Source organism: Jaculus jaculus, chromosome 5 (genome assembly GCF_020740685.1).
Source record: "Jaculus jaculus isolate mJacJac1 chromosome 5, mJacJac1.mat.Y.cur, whole genome shotgun sequence".
NCBI classification, from domain to species: Eukaryota; Metazoa; Chordata; class Mammalia; order Rodentia; family Dipodidae; genus Jaculus; species Jaculus jaculus.
Genome location: NC_059106.1, coordinates 49263116 through 49281097, shown reverse-complemented (window position 1 = coordinate 49281097; position 17982 = coordinate 49263116). Strand labels below are relative to the sequence as shown.

General features: G+C 46.1%; 1 protein-coding gene across 1 annotated transcript; it reads left to right on the top strand.

The window, feature by feature from the left end:
- The first annotated feature begins 1229 nt into the window (after positions 1-1229).
- On the top strand, positions 1230-17658 carry Agmat (agmatinase). Its single transcript, XM_045149083.1, has 7 exons — positions 1230-1243; positions 1325-1527; positions 7065-7113; positions 8231-8426; positions 10136-10315; positions 16147-16231; positions 17441-17658. The coding sequence occupies exons 1-7, from the start codon at positions 1230-1232 to the stop codon at positions 17512-17514; spliced, it is 801 nt and encodes a 266-aa protein (XP_045005018.1). The 3' UTR covers positions 17515-17658.
- The last annotated feature ends 324 nt before the right edge of the window (positions 17659-17982 follow it).

Sequence of the window (17982 nt, the reverse complement as noted above, 5' to 3'; positions counted from 1 at the left end):
CTTTCATCATCTCTTCAGTGTCAGCTCAGGGGTAGGGGTGTAACTGAATGAGGAATTTTTTTTGTTTGTTTGTATTTTGAGGTAGGGTCTCACTCTGGTCTAGGCTGACCTGAATTAACTATGTTGTCTCAGGGTGGCCTTGAACTCACGGCAATCTTCCTACATCTGCCTCCCAAGTGTTGTGATTAAAGGTGTGTGTGTGTCACCACGCCCAGCTTGAATGGGAGATTTTAAACTAGCATGCAAGGCTCTGGGTTTGGTCTCCAGCATTGCAAAGAAAAAAAAAAAAAAAAGAAAAAAAAAAGGAGGGGGCCTGGAGAGATGGCTTAGCAGTTAGGCCCTTGCCTGTAAAGCCTAAGGACCCTGGTTCAAGTCTCGATTCCCCAGGACCCATGTAAACCAGATACACAAGGTGGTGCATTCATCTAAAGTTTGCAGTGGCTGGAGGCCCTGGTGTACCCATTCTCTCTTTCTCTGCCTCTTTTCCTCTCTCTCTGTTGCTCTCAAATAAATAAATAAATAAAAGCCAAAACAAAACAGTTTGGGCTATATAGTAAGGCCCTGTCTCAAAACAAAGAAACAAAACAACAAAAATCATGCCTCTAGAAGCAGAAGCAGGAGGATCACTGTGAGTCTGAGGCCAGCCTGAGACTACATAGTGAATTCCAGATCAGCCTGGGCTAGAGTGAGACCCTACCTCGAACAACCAACAAGCAACAAACAAAAAAAGAAAACAGAGGGGCTGTAGAAATGGAGAGATGGCTTGGAGGTTAAAAGCACATGCTTGCAGAACCTGATGGCCTGGATTCAATTCTCCAGTACCCATGTCAAGCCAGATGCACAAAGTCACATGCCCCTGGAGTTTATTTGGCAGGAGGTGTGCTCATTCTTTCTACCTCAAATAAACAAATATTAAAACACACAAACAGGGCTGGAGAGATGGCTAAATGGTTAAAGGTTCTTGCTGGCAAAGCTTGCCAGACTGGGGTTAATTCCCCAGCACTTTGGAGGCTGAGGTAGGAGGATCACTATGAGTTAAAATCCCTGGCTACATAAATGAGTTGTTCCTTACTGCGATAGCTTTATGCTCAGAGGATATCCGGCTATGTCTACTTGGACTTTTGCTTGTTTAAGTTGGGAGAGGACCTGCTCCTGACATCTGGTGGGTGCAGGCCATGCTACTGATCATCTGAAAAGGCCACCATCCCACAGCAGACATCTGCCCCTAAATGTCAGCAGAAGTGTGACACAGAGAAGTGCAGCCTAGGCATAGAGAGCTTTCAAGTCTCTGTGGGGTGGCTGATGGAGGATTCTTCTTTTTCAGATTCGGACCCCGACGCATCCGGGAGGAATCTGCCCTGCTGCGGACTGTCAATCCTAGCACTGGGGCCCTCCCCTTCCAGTCTCTCATGGTTGCAGACCTGGGCGATGTCAATGTCAATCTTTTCAACCTTCAGGACAGCTGTCGGCTAATTCGAGAGGCCTATCGGAACATCGCAGCAGCCGGCTGCATTCCGCTGACCTTGGGTAACAGCCAGCCCATGAGGGCAAGTGTAGTTCTGTGCTCAGGGTTTATGGAGCGAGCGCAGGAGAATGTGCAGCTGCCACTCCAGGGAAAGCCCCTTGAAGATGCACGCCAGCAGTGAGAACATGCTAGCTACTTATTTTATTTTACTTGTTTGGTTTCTCGAGGTAGGGTAGTGCTCTAGCCCAGGCTGACCTGGAATTCACTATGTAGTCTCAGGGTGACCTCAAACTCACAGCGATCCTCTTACCTGGCTTCCTGAGTGCTGGGATTAAAGGCATGAGTGTGCCACTACACCTGGCAATTTCATTTTTTAAAATACTTTTATTTATTTATTTGCGAGAGGTGGGGGACAGATAGATAGAGACAAAGAATGGGTGGGCCTCTAGCCACTGCAAATGAACTCCAGATGCATGCCCCACCTTGTGCATCTGGCTTACTTGAGTCCTAGGAATCAAACCTGGGTCCTTTAGCTTTGCAGGATAGTGCCTCAACTGCCAAGCCATCTCTCCAGCCCCAATTTCATTAAAAAAAATATTTTTGTTTATTTATTCATGTACTTGCAAGCAGAAAGAGAGAGAGAGAGAGACAGAGAGAAAGAGAGAGAAAGAGAGAAAGAAAGGGGTCTACAGTCATACCACCTTGAACACACACTATTTTATCTGATCTTAGATGCTAAGCAGGGTTGGGCCTGGTTAGTGCTTGGATGGGAAAGAGGGGGGGGGGAGGAAGGAAATGGGTATGCCAGGGTCTCTTACCACTGCAAATAAACGCCAGATGCATGTACTACTTTGTGCATCTGGCTTTATATGGGTACTGGTGAATTGAGCCTGGGCTGTCAGGTTTTGTAAGCAAGCACCTTTAACTGGTGAGCCATCTCTCCAGCCCTATTTTAATTTTTTTTTTTTTTTGGTCAGGTTCTCATTCTAGCTCAGCCTGGCCTTGAACTCACAGTGATCCTCTTACTTCAGCTTTCTGAGTGCTAGGACCAAAGGTGTCCAGCTAACTTTCTTCTTCCCTTCCTTTCTCCCTCCCTCTCTCTGTCTCTCTCTCTCTTTCTTTCTGAGGTACAGTCTCACTCTAGACTGATCTAGAATTCACTATGTAGTCTCAGGGTGGCCTTGAACTCATGGCAACCCTCCTACCTTGTTTTCCCAAGTGCTGGGACTAAAGGCTTGCACCACTATGCCAGGCTCCTCACTTATTTCTTATTTATTTATTTTTTAGACAGAGAGAGTGAGAGAGAGAGAGAGGGGCAGATAGGTGGAGAGAGAGAAAGAAAGAAAGACAGAGAGAGAGAATGGGCATGTCAGGGCCTCTAGCCATTGCAAACGTACTCTAGACACATGTCCCAACTTGTGCATCTGGCTTACATGGGTGCTGGAGAATTGAACCTAGGTCCTTTGGTTTTGCAAGCATACTCCTTAACTGCTAAGCCACCTCTCCAGCCCTTGCTTATCTCTTTATTTCTCTCTCTCTCTCTCTCTCTCTCTTTTTTTTTTTTTTTTGAGGTAGGGTCTCACTCTAGCCCTGGCTGACCTGGAATTCACTCTGTAGTCCCAGGCTGGCCTCAAACTTACAGTAATTCTTCTACCCCTGCCTTCTGAGTGCTGGAATTAAAGGTATGTACAACACACTTGGCTTAACTCACTTATTTTAATTCTAGAGGAGAGGATATTTATTTATCTTTTTTAAAAGATTATTTATCTATTTGCAAGAAGAGAGAGAGAGAGAGAGAGAGAGAGAGAGAGAGAGAGAGAGGGAGAAGAGGGACAGAGAATAGGTACACCAGGGCCTCCAGCCACTGCAAATGAAGTCCAGATGTACGTGCCACTGGGAAGTTGAAGTAGGGTCATTAGGCTTTGTAGGCAAGCACCTTAACTGCTGAACCAGCTCTCCAGCACCCTTAAAAAATATTTCTATTGGGGTGGAGAGATGGCTTAGCGGTTAAGGCACTTGCCTACAAAGCCAAAGGGCCCAAGTTTGATTCCCCAGGACCCACATAAGTCAGTTGCACAAAGTGTTGCATGCACCTGGAGTTCGTTTGCAGTTGTTAGAGGCCCTGGCATGCCCATTCTCTCCTCTCTCTCTCTGTAATAAATAAAAAATGAAATATTAAAAAAATACTGTTATGGGGCTGGACAGAAGGCTTAGTGGTTGAGTGCTTGCTTGTGAAGCTAAAGGACCCCAGTTTGAGGCTCAATGCCTCAGTACCCACTAAGCCAGATGCATAAGGTGGTACATTCATTTGGAGTTAGTTTGCAGTAGCTGGAGGCCCTGCTGAACCCATTCTGTCTCTCTGCTTCTTTCTCTTTCTGTCTGTCTGCTGCTCTTAAATAAATAAAAATAAAAATAAGTTTAAAAAAAGGTTTAAAAATATTGTTATTGCATCAGGTGTGGTGGTACATGCCTTTAATTCCAGCATTTGGAGGCAGAGGTAGGAGGATCAATGTGAGTTTGAGGCCAGCCTGGAACTACAGAGTAATATCCAGGTCTGCTTGGGCTGGAGTGAGACCCTACTTTGGAAAACAAACAAAAACAAAACAAAAAAAAAGGTTTTTTTTTCAAGGCAGGGTTTCACTCTAGTCCAGGCTGACCTGGAATTCACTATGGCTTTACATGGGTGCTAGGGAGTTGAATCCAGGCTGACAGGATTTGTAGGCAAGCTCCAACGACCATAGAACCACCTCCTCAGCCTAGAGGAAAGGATTTACTTTTGGGGGTGCTGGAGAGACTCCTCCTCAGTGGGTAAAGTGCTTGCTGCACAAGCATGAGGAACCCCCATGAGCCCATGTTAAACGCTGGGCTTAGTGGTGAGCACCTGTAATCCCAGCACTGGAGAGGTGGGGACAAGTGGGTCCCTATGGCTTACTTGCTAGCTACTGTAGCTGTAGCCAAATTGGTGAACATATTTAACGCTTCAATAAACATGAGTTGTCATTGCTGGGCGTGGTGGCGCATGCCTTTAATCCCAGTACTCAGGGGGCAGAAGTAGGAGGATCACCCTGAATTGGAGGCCACCCTGAGACTACATAGTGAATTTCAGGTCAGCCTGGACTAGAGTGAGACCCTACCTTGAAAAACTGAAAAAAAAAAAAGGTTAGCTATTGTTACTATGAATAACTACCAACAGTAATACTTCTCCTACGCCTGCACAGATCCATAGGAGAGCCACAGTTGGGCCTAGAGACTTAGGGTTGTTTTAACCCTAAGTTTAACCATTTAAACCCAGCCTTGGCAAGTAGGTGAGACCCTGTTTCAAAAAGGGGCTGGAGAGATGGCTTAGCAATTAAGGCGCTTGCCTGTGAAGCTTAAGGACCCAGGTTTGATTCCTCAGAACCCATGTAAACTAAATGCACATGGAGGCACATGAGTCTGGAGTTTGTTTGCAGTGGCTAGAGGCCCTGGTGTGCCCATTCTCTCCTTCTTTCTTTTCTGTAATAAATAAATAAAAATAAAAAATTAAAAAAAAAATCAAAAAAGTGGAGCTGGAGAGATTGCCCAGTGGTTAAGGCACTTGTCTGCAAAGCCAAAGGGCCTGGGTTTGATTCCCCAGTACCAACATAAAGCCAGATACACAAAGTGGCACATGCATCTGGAGTTCGTTCGTAGTGGCAAGAGGCCCTGGGGCGCCCATTCTCTCTCCCTCCATCCCTCCCTCCCTCTCTCTCTGCTTGCAAATAAGTCAATTAATTAAAACAAAACAAGTCAAGTCAAGTGTGGTGTTGTACGATTTTAATCCCAGCATTTGGGAGGCAGAGGTAGGAGGATTGCTGTGAGTACAAGGCCAGCCTGAGACTACAGAGTGAATTCCAGGTCAGCCTGGGCCAGAGTGAGACAGAAAAACCAAAAAAGAAAACAAAAGTGGGTTAGGAAGAAGGCTGAGCAGTTAATGGTACTTGTTTGCAAAGCCTGACAACTGGAGTTCAATTCCTCAGCAGCCTTGTAAAGCCAGATACATAAAGTGGTGTATACATTTGGAGTTTATTCAAAGTAGCAAGAGATCCTGGAATATCCATACTCACTACTCTCTCTCTCTCTCTCTCTCTGCCTGCAAATAAACAAATAATTTTTTTTTTTTAAATACTGAAGCTGGGTGTGGTGGCACATGCCTTTAATCCCAGCACTCGGAAGGCAGAGGTAGGAGGATCGTTGTGAGTTCAAGGCCACCCTGAGACTACATAGTCAGCCTGGAGTGAAGAGATGGCTCAGTGGTTAAAGGTTCATACTTACAAAGCCTGACAGCCCCCGGTTTGATTCCCTAGCATTCACGTAAAACCAAAACCACAAAGTGGTACATGTGTCTGGAGTTCGTTTGCAGCAACAAGAGGCCCTAGAATGCCAGCTCTCTGTTTGTCTGTCTCTCTTAAATAAATAAACGTAGGGAAAAAAATGAAAATAGGACTGAGGATATACTTCTGTAGTAGAGCACTATTAGCATATGTGAAACCCTGAGTTCTATCCTCCCAAAATAAATAAAATAAACCAATAAAATGAATAATAAATAAGCAAGCTGCTAGCCACAAGATAAGATTCATTGAAATAGGGCCTGGGGAGATGACTTGGTAATTAAAGATACTTGCTTGCAAAGCCCAAGTTCAATTACCCAGCCACCCACACAAAGCTGGACAGGTATGGTATTGCAGCAGCAAGAGACCCTGGCACGCATGTGCATGCACACGCACACATCCACACAAGCAAATAATCTTAAAAAATGAGTTAAAATCTAGTATTCAGGGGATAAGGAGATGGATCAGTGGTTTAAAGGTTATTTGTGAACCCGGGTTCAATTCCTCAGCCACCCATGTAAAATATGCATGTGCACACACACGCACACACACGTGCACACACATGCAGGAGTACATGCAGCTGCTGCTCCAGGGAGAGCCCCCGTGAAGATGCACCCCAGGCAAGAGAACATGCTAACTCATTTTTATTTTATTTTTAGAACATTTGTATTTATTTATTTGCAAGCAGAGAGTGAGAGAGAGAAAAGGAATGAGTATGCTAGAGTCTCTTGCCACTGCAAACAAATTCCAGAGATGCATATGCCAAAACTTTTTTAAAAATCAGCTCTTCAACCACCATATTGGGGATGCAGGTATAGAACATTTATATCACTATAGAGAGCTCTATGGCACAGAGCTGCTGTTCTTTTTCTTTCTTTTTTTTTTTTTTGCCTCTTTCATTCAAAAAATAAATAAAATATTAAACAAAGTTTTTTAGTTTATCTATTTATTTGACAGAGAAAGAGGAAGAGAGAATGGGCACACCAGGGCCTCCAGCCACTGCAAACACGTGAGCCCCCTTGTGCAGCTGGCTAACGTGGGTCCTGTGGAATCAAACCTGGGTCCTTTGGCTTTGCAGGCCACTAAGCCATCCCTCCGGCCCATTTTCCTCTTTTCAATGGCGGGTGGTAGCTCAGCTGTGGTTATAGTTCTCTACTCTCGTTGGAAGGGGCTGAATTTGGTCAATTTAGGATTGGTGTCTGATGACCTCTGTCCATATTCCCGTGCCTGCTCTTGTATTTTCTTTGCAGGTGGAGATCGCACAATCACATATCCCATATTGCAAGCAATAGCAAACAAGTAAGTCTTGGCCAAACAGGGTTTCAAGATCCAGGAACTAAGAACAAGTTGTTTGCTACTAGGTGGCATCGGGTGACCGCTGTGGGCTCAGATTATTGCAGGGGAGGGTGGTAGGAAATTCCCCACTGAGTTGAGTCTGTGACTGAGCTCCAGGTGTCTCTGTCAATCACTAGCTGGATGCCTGGACAAGTTGTTACTAACGCACACCCTGGCCCCTTCCCTTGCCCCAGATCTGCTGGGATTTGTGCGCTCAGCATTTTCAGCTGGCCCCCAGTTTGGAAAGTGAGCCCCTAATGAAATATGCAACTCAGCTTCCTTCAGTTTGTTTTGCCTCATTGGCCGAGTAGCAAACCTGACCCTGGGGCTTGCTAAGAAGGCTCTGCTTTCTCCTCAGAGGTTCCCACCTTTTCCTGGTCAGTTAGTAAAAGTTTTTAAACTGACCAATGGATACTGATTTACTTGGGGAGAGACAGACTTCGGCTGAGGTGGTGGGTGGCAGCTTTAGAACTGGTGTCTGCACAGGCTGTGGGTAGCATCCTGATTGGAGGTGGGTGGGGACAGATCTTGTCTTGAGCCGTGTTGACTCCCAAACGGCTTGGGTTGTGTATACATTTGGGGTGCTGGGCAGGGCTGATGAAGAGGAGCAGGGTCCATGTGTCATGTTGGTGCCACAGCTGGTGAAAGGTGGCTTTGACTGGTTTAGCCCTCAGCAATATCTGCTCTTAGCCACCACCCTTATTGTCCTCTCTGAAGTTTGGGGTGGCAGGCAAGGCAATCATGTCTTTTTTTTTTTTTTCTTTCTAAGGTAGGGTCTCACTCTAGCTCAAGCTGAGCTGGAATTCACTATGTAGTCTCAGGGTGGCTTCGAACTCATGGCAATCCTCCTTCCTACCTCTGCCTCCCGAGTGCTGGGATTAAAGGCGTGCACCACCACGCCCGGCTAGTCACGTCTCTTTCTGCTAGACTTTTCTGAGGTGCTTAGTGTCCTCAGTACAGAAACCAGGTGTGAGGCAGGTAACCGACAGATGCCAAGTTTCCCCTCTGGGGCTATAAAGTGGCTGTGGCTGTGCTGGGGCACCAGGGGACCCTTAACCTGTGAGCTGCTCTGTTATTACAGGCATGGCCCTGTGGGTCTGCTGCACGTGGGCGCCCACACAGACACAGCCGACAAGGCCCTGGGGGAGAAGCTGAGTCACTGGACTCCTTTCCGCCGATGCGTGGAAGAGGGACTGCTGGACTGTAAGCGGGTGGTGCAGATTGGCATCCGGGGCTCCTCCATGACTGTGGATCCCTACAGATATAGCCGGAACCAGGTGAAAGATGAGATGTTCCTGCTGGCGCAGTGTCTTCTTTGTGAGGTTCAGAAAGTAGAGCTGGGAATGTAGCATGGTGTCAGGGCTTGCCGGGCATACACAACACTTTGGGATCATCCACAGCACAGAGAAAAAAAGGGGGGGGGGTCAGAAAATAGAGGTGAGGGCTGGAGAAATGGCTCAGGGGTTAAGTGTGTTTCCCACACAAGCATGAGGACCTGAGGGGGCCTGCTCCAGGTCTCACTGGAGCACTGGGTATGGCCACACAGGTCTGTAAGTCCAGTCTCCCAGAGGAGCCCCACCTGAGAGCCCCACAAACTCTGGAATCAGCAAACAGACCCTGTCTCAAAAGACACATGCCTTTAATCCCAGCACTTGGGAGGCAGAGGTAGGAGGATCACCATGAGTTCGAGGCCACCCTGGAACTACATAGTGAATTCTAGGTCAATCTGGGCTACAGTGAGACCCTAACCCCCAGAATAAATAAAAATTAAAAAAAAACAACAACTGAAAAAAAAATGAAAGAAAGAAAAAAGAAAAAAAGGAAAGAAGACCTGGCAGAAGAATGAGTTCTTGATTCCTGTCTGGCCGCCGTAGTGGAGTGCATGGGCTGCCACACCACATCACACATACCCACACACACATACACCCTTCCCCCCACCAAATAAAATCAAATCAAGGAGCCGGGCGTGGTGGCGCATGCCTTTAATCCCAGCACTTGGGAGGCAGTGATAGGAGGATCTCCGTGAGTTCGAGGCCACCCTGAGAATACATAGTGAATTCCAGGTCAGCCTGAGGTAGAGCGAGACCCTACCTCAGAAAACAAAACAAAACAAAAATCAAGTAAAGTAAAATAAAACAGAAAGTAGGGATTAAATGAAATGCTCAGTTTGCCTCAGAAGGTCTTGTGGCAATAGTAGTGAGACAGATGTCAATGAGGTAGAGCGGCCTGCTGCTGCCTCGCAGGTTAAGACACAGAAAGCAACTGACCCTTGAGGGTCTGAATCCAAGTCCAGGAAGTTGCCTCCTTAGTTTTCTTTCTTCCTTCCTTCCTTCCTTCCTTTCTTCCTCCCTCCTTCCCTTCCTTTTTCTTTTTTTCCTTTCCTCCTTCCTTCCTTTCTTTTTTCCCATGTCATACCCACTACACAGAAGGTTCACAGATTTTAGAATATGTCAGGCTAGTGTTCTAGAAGAATCTAGAAGGTGCTAGCATACATGACTGAGTTTTTTTTTTTTTTCAAATTTTTATTAACAACTTCCATGATTATAAAAAAATATCCCATGGTAATACCCTCCCTCCCCCCACTTTCCCCTTTGAAACTCCATTCTCCATCATCTCCCCTCCCCATCATGATTTTTTCTTAATTTGTATTAGCAAAGCTTTCTGATCCCAACCCCAGATCCAATTTGACCTTATTTTCTGTTTTAAATTAAAAAATATTTTTTTTTGAGGTAGTGTTTCACTGTATCCCAGGCTGACCAGGCACTCCCTAATCCCAGGCTGGCCTCGAGCTCATGGTGATCCTTCTACCTCTGTCTCCTGAGTGCTGGGATTAAAGGCACGGTGTGGCCACTCTCGGCTGACCTTGTTTTCTTACCTCACCTGTCCAGTGGACAGGTTCCCCTCCTGGAGGTGGAGGGTGCAGGACACATGAAGAGCTAAGTACAGACTTGGCTTTGACTTCCCGGTCTTTTTCCTTCTTTCTCAGGGCTTCCGGGTGGTCCTGGCTGAAGATTGCTGGATGAAGTCACTTGTTCCTCTGATGGCGGAGGTCAGGCAGCAGATAGGGGGCAAACCTCTGTATATTAGCTTCAGTATAGATGCTTTGGATCCTGCCTATGCCCCAGGAACAGGGACACCTGAAGTTGCTGGTCTCACCCCTAGTCAGGTATGGAGGCTGCCCCTGTGGATTCTTAGGAGTGGATGGGATTAGCATTCTACTCTTCTGAACCTTGCAGTGTACTGAGAAATCAGGATAGTGTGTCTGTGTGTGTGTGTTGGTGGGCGTTGAACCTAGTGCCTCCGACAAGCTAGACAAGCACTCTACCATTGAGCTACTTCCCTAGCTTCTCTTTTTTGTTTTTTGTCTTTTGGAAGTAAGATCTCGCTGGAGCCCAGGATGACCTGGAATTCACTATGTAGTCTCAGACTGGCCGTGAACTTGGTGATCCTCCTACCTCTGCCTCCCGAGTGCTGGGGTTAAAGGCGTGTGCTACCACACCCGGCTCAATTTTTTTTTAATTAATTTATTTAGTTAGTTTCTTTCTTTTTTTTTTTTTAAAGGAGAAACTATTTTTTTTTAAATTTTTTATTTATGAGTGACAGACACAGAGAGAAAGATAGAGAGAGGGAGAGAGAGAGAATGGGCGCGCCAGGGCTTCCAGCCTCTGCAAACAAACTCCAGACGCGTGCGCCCCCTTGTGCATCTGGCTAACGTGGGACCTGGGGAACCGAGCCTCGAACCGGGGTCCTTAGGCTTCACAGGCAAGTGCTTAACCGCTAAGCCATTTCTCCAGCCCTACTTAGTTTTTTGACAGAGAGAAAGAGGCAGACACAGAGAGTACGGATGCACTAGGGCTTCCTGTCACTGCAAATGAACTCAAGATGCATGTGCCACCTAGTGCATATGGCATAATATGGGTACTTGAGGAATCAAACTCAGGTCCTTAGGCTTTGCAAGCAAGTTCCTTAACTGCTAAGTCATCTCTCCAGCAACATCCCCACCTTTTTTTTTAATGTAGGGTCTTGCTCTAGGCCAGGCTGACCTGGAATTCACTATGTTGTCTCAGGGTGACTTTGAATCCACAGCAATCCTCCTTCCTCTGCTTTCCCAGTGCTGGGATTAAAGGCCTGTGCCACTATGCCCGGATAGTTTCCCTTTTATTTACCCATTTTGGGCACTCATGCACATGTGTGTCGTGTGTCTAGTGTATGCATGTGCGTGCAGATGCTTGCACTCTGTATGCACGTGTGAGGAGGCCAGAGAAGCACTCCAGCTTTCTCCTCTATTGCTCCTCTCCTTTATTTTCTCAAGACAGAGTCCATCATTGAACCCAGGCTGGCCAAAAAGCTCCAGTGTGTGTGTGGGGGGAGTCCAGTGCTTCATTCTCCTGTCTTTGTCCCCCACAAAACTGGGATTACAGATGTGCATAGCCATGCCCAGCTGTTTGAACTCACTTGATCTCAGTCCCTCATGCTTGCATAACAAGTGTTCTTACCCACTAGACTATTTCCCTAGCCCCCTTTTACTTATTTTTTTTTAATATTTTTATTTACTTGAGAGAGGGCAAGCATGACTACAGCCATTCCTCTTGCCATTGTAAACAAACTCCAGACACATGTAACACTTTGTGCATCTGTTCTATGTGGGTACTGGGAAATCAAACCTGGCCCTCTGGGCTTTGCAAGCAAATGCCTTTAACCACTGAGATATCTTGCTATTCCAAATTTTTACTCATAATCAGTTTTTTCTTTTTGAGGCAGATTCTCATTGTAGTCTATCTAGGCTGACCTGTAATTCACTGTGTAGATCGGGCTGGCCTGGAACTCATGGTGCTCCTACTGCCTCTGGAGCACCATCACACCCAGCTCCCTGCCTTTTACTTTTTTTTTTTTTTTTTTTTAAGGTAGAGTCTCCCTTTAGTTCAGGTTGACCTGGAATTCACTGTGTAGTCTCAGGGTGGCCTGGAATTTACAGTGATCCACCTACCTCTGCCTCCCCAGTGCTGGGATTAAAGGCATGCACTGTTATACCTGGCCCCTTTTGCTTTTGTGTTTTGTTTGGTTTATTTTTTTTAATTTTATTTATTTATTTTTTTAATTATTTATTTTTTAATTTTTATTAACATTTTCCATGATTATAAAATATATCCCATGGTAATTCCCTCCCTCCCCACCCCCACACATTCCCATTTGAAAAATTTTATTTATTTTTATTAGCATTTTCCATGATTATAAAAAAAAATCCCATGGTAATTCCCTGCACCCCCCCAACACTTTCCCCTTTGAAATTCCATTCTCCATCAGATTACCTCCCCATCTCAATCATTGTACTTACATATATACAATATCAACCTATTAAGTACCCTCCTCCCTTCCTGTCTCTTCCCTTTATTGTTTGGTTTTTCGAGGTAGGGTCTTTCTCTAGCCCAGGCTGACCTGAAATTCACTATGTAGTTTCAGGGTGGCTTCCAACTCACAGAGATCCACCTACCTCTGCCTCCCAAGTGCTGGGATTAAAGGTGTGCGCCACCATGCCATTCCTTTTACTTTTCGAGACAGGGTCTCTCTATAGCCCTTGCTGTCCTGGAACTCACTGTGTAGCCCAGGCTCGCTCCAAACTCACAGCAGTCCTCCTGCTTCAGCCTTCTGCATGCTGGGGCTATAGGTGTGCAGCACCACACCTGGTTTACATGGCGCTGGAGACTGGACATGGAAGCTTGTGCATGCCAGGCTAGCACTGCCAAGTGAGCCACGTGTTTAGTCCCAGGTTAGGCTTTGCTTGCTTGCTTGTTTTTGAAGATCTCTAGCTCAGACGGACCTGAAACCCAGAAGTGGTGGTTTGATTCAGGTGTCCCCCATAAACTTAGGTGTTCTGAATGCTAGGTTCCCAGCTGATAGAGATTTGGGAATTAACACCTCCAGGAGGCAGTGTATTGTTGGGGTGGGCTTATGGGTGTTATAGCCAGTGTCCCCTTGTCCGTGTTTGGCACACTCTCCTGTTGCTATTGTCCACCTTATGTTGGCCAGGGGGTGATGTCCACCCTCTGCTCATGCTGTTGTTTTCCCCTGCCATCATGGAGCTTCCCCTCGAGCCTGTAAGCCAAAATAAACCTTTTTCCCCACAAGCTGCTCTGGGTTGGGTGATTTCTACCAGCAATGTGAACCTGACTGCAACAGCAGAGTATAGCCCAGGCTGGCCTACCTCAGCCTAGGATTGTAGGCACGAGCCACCACGCCTGGCCCCAGGATAGGACCTCACACACAGAGTGCCTAGGTCTTTACTGTAGGCTTGGATGCTCTTCGAGTGAAGAGGGGCTGATTCTCGCATTGCTCCCTTTTCTGTTGCTTTGCTTTTTGTTTTGAGTGCTGAAGATTAAACCCAGGGCCTCTCCCATGCTAGGCAAGAGCTCTACCACTGAACCTATCACCAACTCAAAAGCTCTAATTTCTTTTCTGGCATGTGAGCATCCCTTCTTTGGTCCTCCTGCCTCTGGTTCATCTATGGTCAATTCATGGACAATACTTTAATAACCTTATTTCAGAATATTAAGGGGCACTGGAACGATGGCTTAGTGTTTAAAGGTGCTTGTTTGCAAAGCCTGACAGCCTGCGTTCAATTCTCCAGTACCAACATAAAGCCAGATGTAAGATGGTACACACATCTGGAGTTTGCAATGGCAAGAGGCCCTGGTGTGCCCATTCTCTCTCTCTGCTTGAAAATAAATAAAAATAATATTTGTTGGGGGGGAGGGAGGGTATTACCATGGGATATTTTTTATAACCATGGAAAATGTTAATAAAAATTAAATAAATAAAATAAAAATAAAAAAGAATATTAAGGGCAGCCGGGTGTGGTGGTGCATGCCTTTAATCCTAGCACTTGGGAGGCAGAGGTAGGAGGATCACCAACAGTTTGAGGGCACCTTAAGACTACATAGTTAATTCCAGGTCAGCCTGGACAAGAGTGAAACCCTACCTCGAGGAAAAAAAAAAAAAAACACCACCAAGGACAAAAGAATATTAAGGGTTGGAGAGAAGGAGAGATGGCTTAGCGGTTAAGATGCTCACCTGCAAAGCTTAAGGACCCAGGTGTGATTCCCTAGAACCCATGTAAGCCAGATGTATATGGTGGCACATGCATCTGGAGTTGGTTTGCAATGACTAGGGGCCCTGGTGCGCCCATTCTCTCCTTCATAAACAAATAAAATTTTAAAAATATTGACTGGAGAGATAGCTTAGCAATTAAAGCACTTGCCTGCAAAGCCAAAGGACCCAGGGTCAATTCCCTAGGACCCACATAAGCCAGATGCACAAGGTCACACATGTGTCTGGAGTTTGTCTATAGGGACTTCTGGAGGCCCTGGCATACCCATTCTCTCTCTGTTTGAATTTTTTAAGGTAGGGGTCTCACTCTAGTCCAGACTGACCTGGACTTCACTCTGTAGTCTCAGGGTGGCCTCAAATTCATGGTGATCCTTCTACCTCAGCCTCCCAAGTGCTGGGATTCAAGGCATACCCACCACTCCTGGACTGCTTGCTCTCTCTCTCTGATAAGTACGTAAAAAGAATATCAAGGGGCTTTTCCACTTTCTAGAATTCCCTCTTGCCATTGCTTGGGCAAGAGCTCTGTCTTCCTTCTCTTAAAAGTCTATCTGTAATCTAATAAAATCTCTCTAAACATAAAAATAAAAACATTAAACTTTGGGAATGTGGGTATGACTTGATAATAGAACATGTGCTAAAGTACACTAAACTTACTGTTTAGAGTTAAATTTGAAAAACACAAAGGAATTAATTGCCTACCACAGTGGCTCAAGACTTTCTTTTTAATTTCTATTTATTTCCAAGAAAAGATAGACAGAGCGATAGAAAGAACTGGCGTGTCAGGGCCTTCAGACATTGAAAGTGAGCTCCAGATGCATGTGCCACCTCATGCATCTGGCTTAACATGGATACTGGGGAATTGAACCTGGGTCATTAGGCTTTGCAGGCAAATGCCTTAGCTGCTGAGCCATCTCTACAACCTGCTCAAGAGTTTTAGATACTGGCCTGGAGAGATCGCTTAGTGGTTAAAGCATATGCCTATGAAGCCTAGGAACCCAGGTTCAATTCTCCAGGTCCCATATAAGCCAGATGCACATGGTGGCATAGGCATCTGGAGTTCATTTGCAGTGGCTAGAGACCCTGGTGTGCTCATTCTCACTCTCTCTCTCTGACCCTCTCTCTAATAAATAAATAAAAATAAAATATTTTTTTAAAAAGACTTTTAGATACCCTCAAAGCAAGCTCTGATGAAGTCATCTGAGATCCAGGGCAGAGCTTGATGAATATCCATGACCTTGTCCCGGGAGCCCAGGGTAGTAAAAGACATGAACAGCTGCCAATCCAAGATGTAAATCAAGACTGCTTAAACTTGCTTGTTTACCGTATATCCTCTAAGAAAGGGGGTCTGTGGCAACTACCACTAGTAGCCATTCCCAGTTCCACCCAGGGGATACCAGTGCTCTGCTTTCCACCTACGGGCTGGAAACCTTTACAGACAGGGCAGCTGCCTTCCTACCTGTTTCCACTCTGTCTTTGGGCCGTACCTACCTACTTGTCTTTCTCTTCTGGTGGTTCCTTTGTCTGCCTTTTCCCTCTGTCTGGAATCCTCTTCCTCTACTCATCTGCTGGCCAGTCCTTTGAATTGTGTGCACCCTGGGAGCCTTCCTCCACCTGCCCAGCTGTTACCTGTGCTTTTACTGTTGTGACATTGCTTTTCTCAGAGCCCTTAACACACAACATTGCACTGACTAGCTTGCATGACTGACACTGTACTAGGAAGCCCCAGGAGGGGGAGGATGTGGTAGGTAGCTGTGTCTCTGGGAGGCCCAGCCGCATGTTTATTCAGGGACAGCAACAGCTCCAGGTCAAGGGTGAACATGTGTTGGGAGCGAGCCACAGAAGCCTTTGTCAGTTGCATTTCATTGTAAGTGACTGTCACTTTAAATTGGACAGGCTTTGGAGATTATCCGGGGCTGTCAAGGCCTGAATGTGGTGGGCTGTGACCTAGTGGAAGTTTCACCACTTTATGATCTTTCCGGTGAGTAAGCGGGAAGATCTGTGGGCAGTGGCTGGTTCAAAACTTCATCTAGTTAGTAAGTAGAAAATGGCTAGGTCTCCTTATTCCACATGGGGACCCTGCTGAGTATGTCTCAATGGTGAAGAAATATGTGTGTTACTGCACATCTGACATGCATGTCTAATGAAGCCAAACAAAACCCTTGGGAGGCAGCTGGTACTGTTAGCTGATCCACCAGTCAGTGGAGAGATAGAAACTAGCCTTTAGTGTAGTGACAGGGTGGTACTGGTCCATCCTCTGTAGACATTTCATTGAAAATGAATCCTCCAATCAGGGAGCCAGGTGGCTAAGATCTTCAAAGCAGTACACGTGTACACACACACACACCCCCATATATATTCCAAAGTAGGGTCTCACTGTATCTGGAACTCACTCTGTAGTTCCAGGCAGCCTTGAACTTACAGTGATCATATTACCTTTGTCTCCTGAGTGCTAGGAATAAAGGTATGTGCCACCATGCCTGATCAATCTCTCTCTCTCACACACACATTTTTTAAAAAAAAATTATTTGAGAGAATGACAATTATTCCAGGGTCTCTTGCCACTGAAAATAAACTTGAGATGTATGTACAACTTAGTGCATCTGACTTTAAATATTTGAGAGAGGCAGATAGAGAGAATGGGCACACTAGGGCTTCCAACCACTACAAACAAACTCCAGACACGTGTGCCATCTTGTGCATCTAGTTTATTGGGTGTTGGAAAATTGAACCTGGGTCCTTAGGCTTTGTAGGTATGTGCCTAATAGCTAAGGATAACTTGGAACTGTGTAGCTCAGGCTGGCCTTAAACTCATAGCAATCCTCAAACCTCAGCCTCTCCAGTGCTGGGATTATAAGCATGAGCCACTATACCAGCTTATCCCAGTAATTCTAAGAGCTAAACACAAGTTAACCATTAGATCTATTAGCCATCGAGGGTGGGCACTAAACATCTCACCTACCATTAGTATAGGCTTTCTTCTGGGGAAGAAAACCCTCTGAGAGTGAAAACGGTCTCATTTTACAAGTACTGTCTCCAGATGACTCTTAGTGAAGACAGAACGTGTGTTTACCAGAGGAAGGCACTAGAAGAGCTTGAACCAGGGCCCTGGAAAGGGTAGAAGGCTGGCCTTAGCAGTGGGGAGGGTGGCGGTGCGTGCTGTCCTCACATCTCACTCCTTCCACCATAGGCAACACGGCCCTCCTGGCAGCAAACCTACTGTTTGAGATGCTGTGTGTTCTCCCCAAGGTAATGGCTGTCTGAATCTGCACTCTCAAGACAAAGCCGTCACTGAGCAGTTCTCAAGGACTTGTGAGTGAGCAGTCCAAGTGCTAAGAAGTTTACACCAATAAAGATTTTTGGGCAAGTGTCATCAGTGGCTGTAAAATAAGGACATCCAAACCTGAACTCAAACATCTCACTTGTTTTATTTGTGTGGTGTGTGCAGTATGCAGGTGGATGTGCCCATAAAATGCCCCACGCACCTGCAGTGGCCAGAACGGAATGCCAGGTGTCACCCTCCGTGTCTCTTCCAGCCATTCTTATTTGAGTGGAGTCCCTTACTGTTCCCAGAGCCCGCAGTTTTGTGTGGCAGCTCCAGCAAGTCTCAGATCTCTTCTCCCCTACAGATGTGATGGTCATACCCCGCTGTTTAAGTGGGCCTGGGGAATCAACCTCCAGTGGTTGCCCAGGTCTTCATGTTTTCACAGGAAGCCTCTTCACTACCAAACC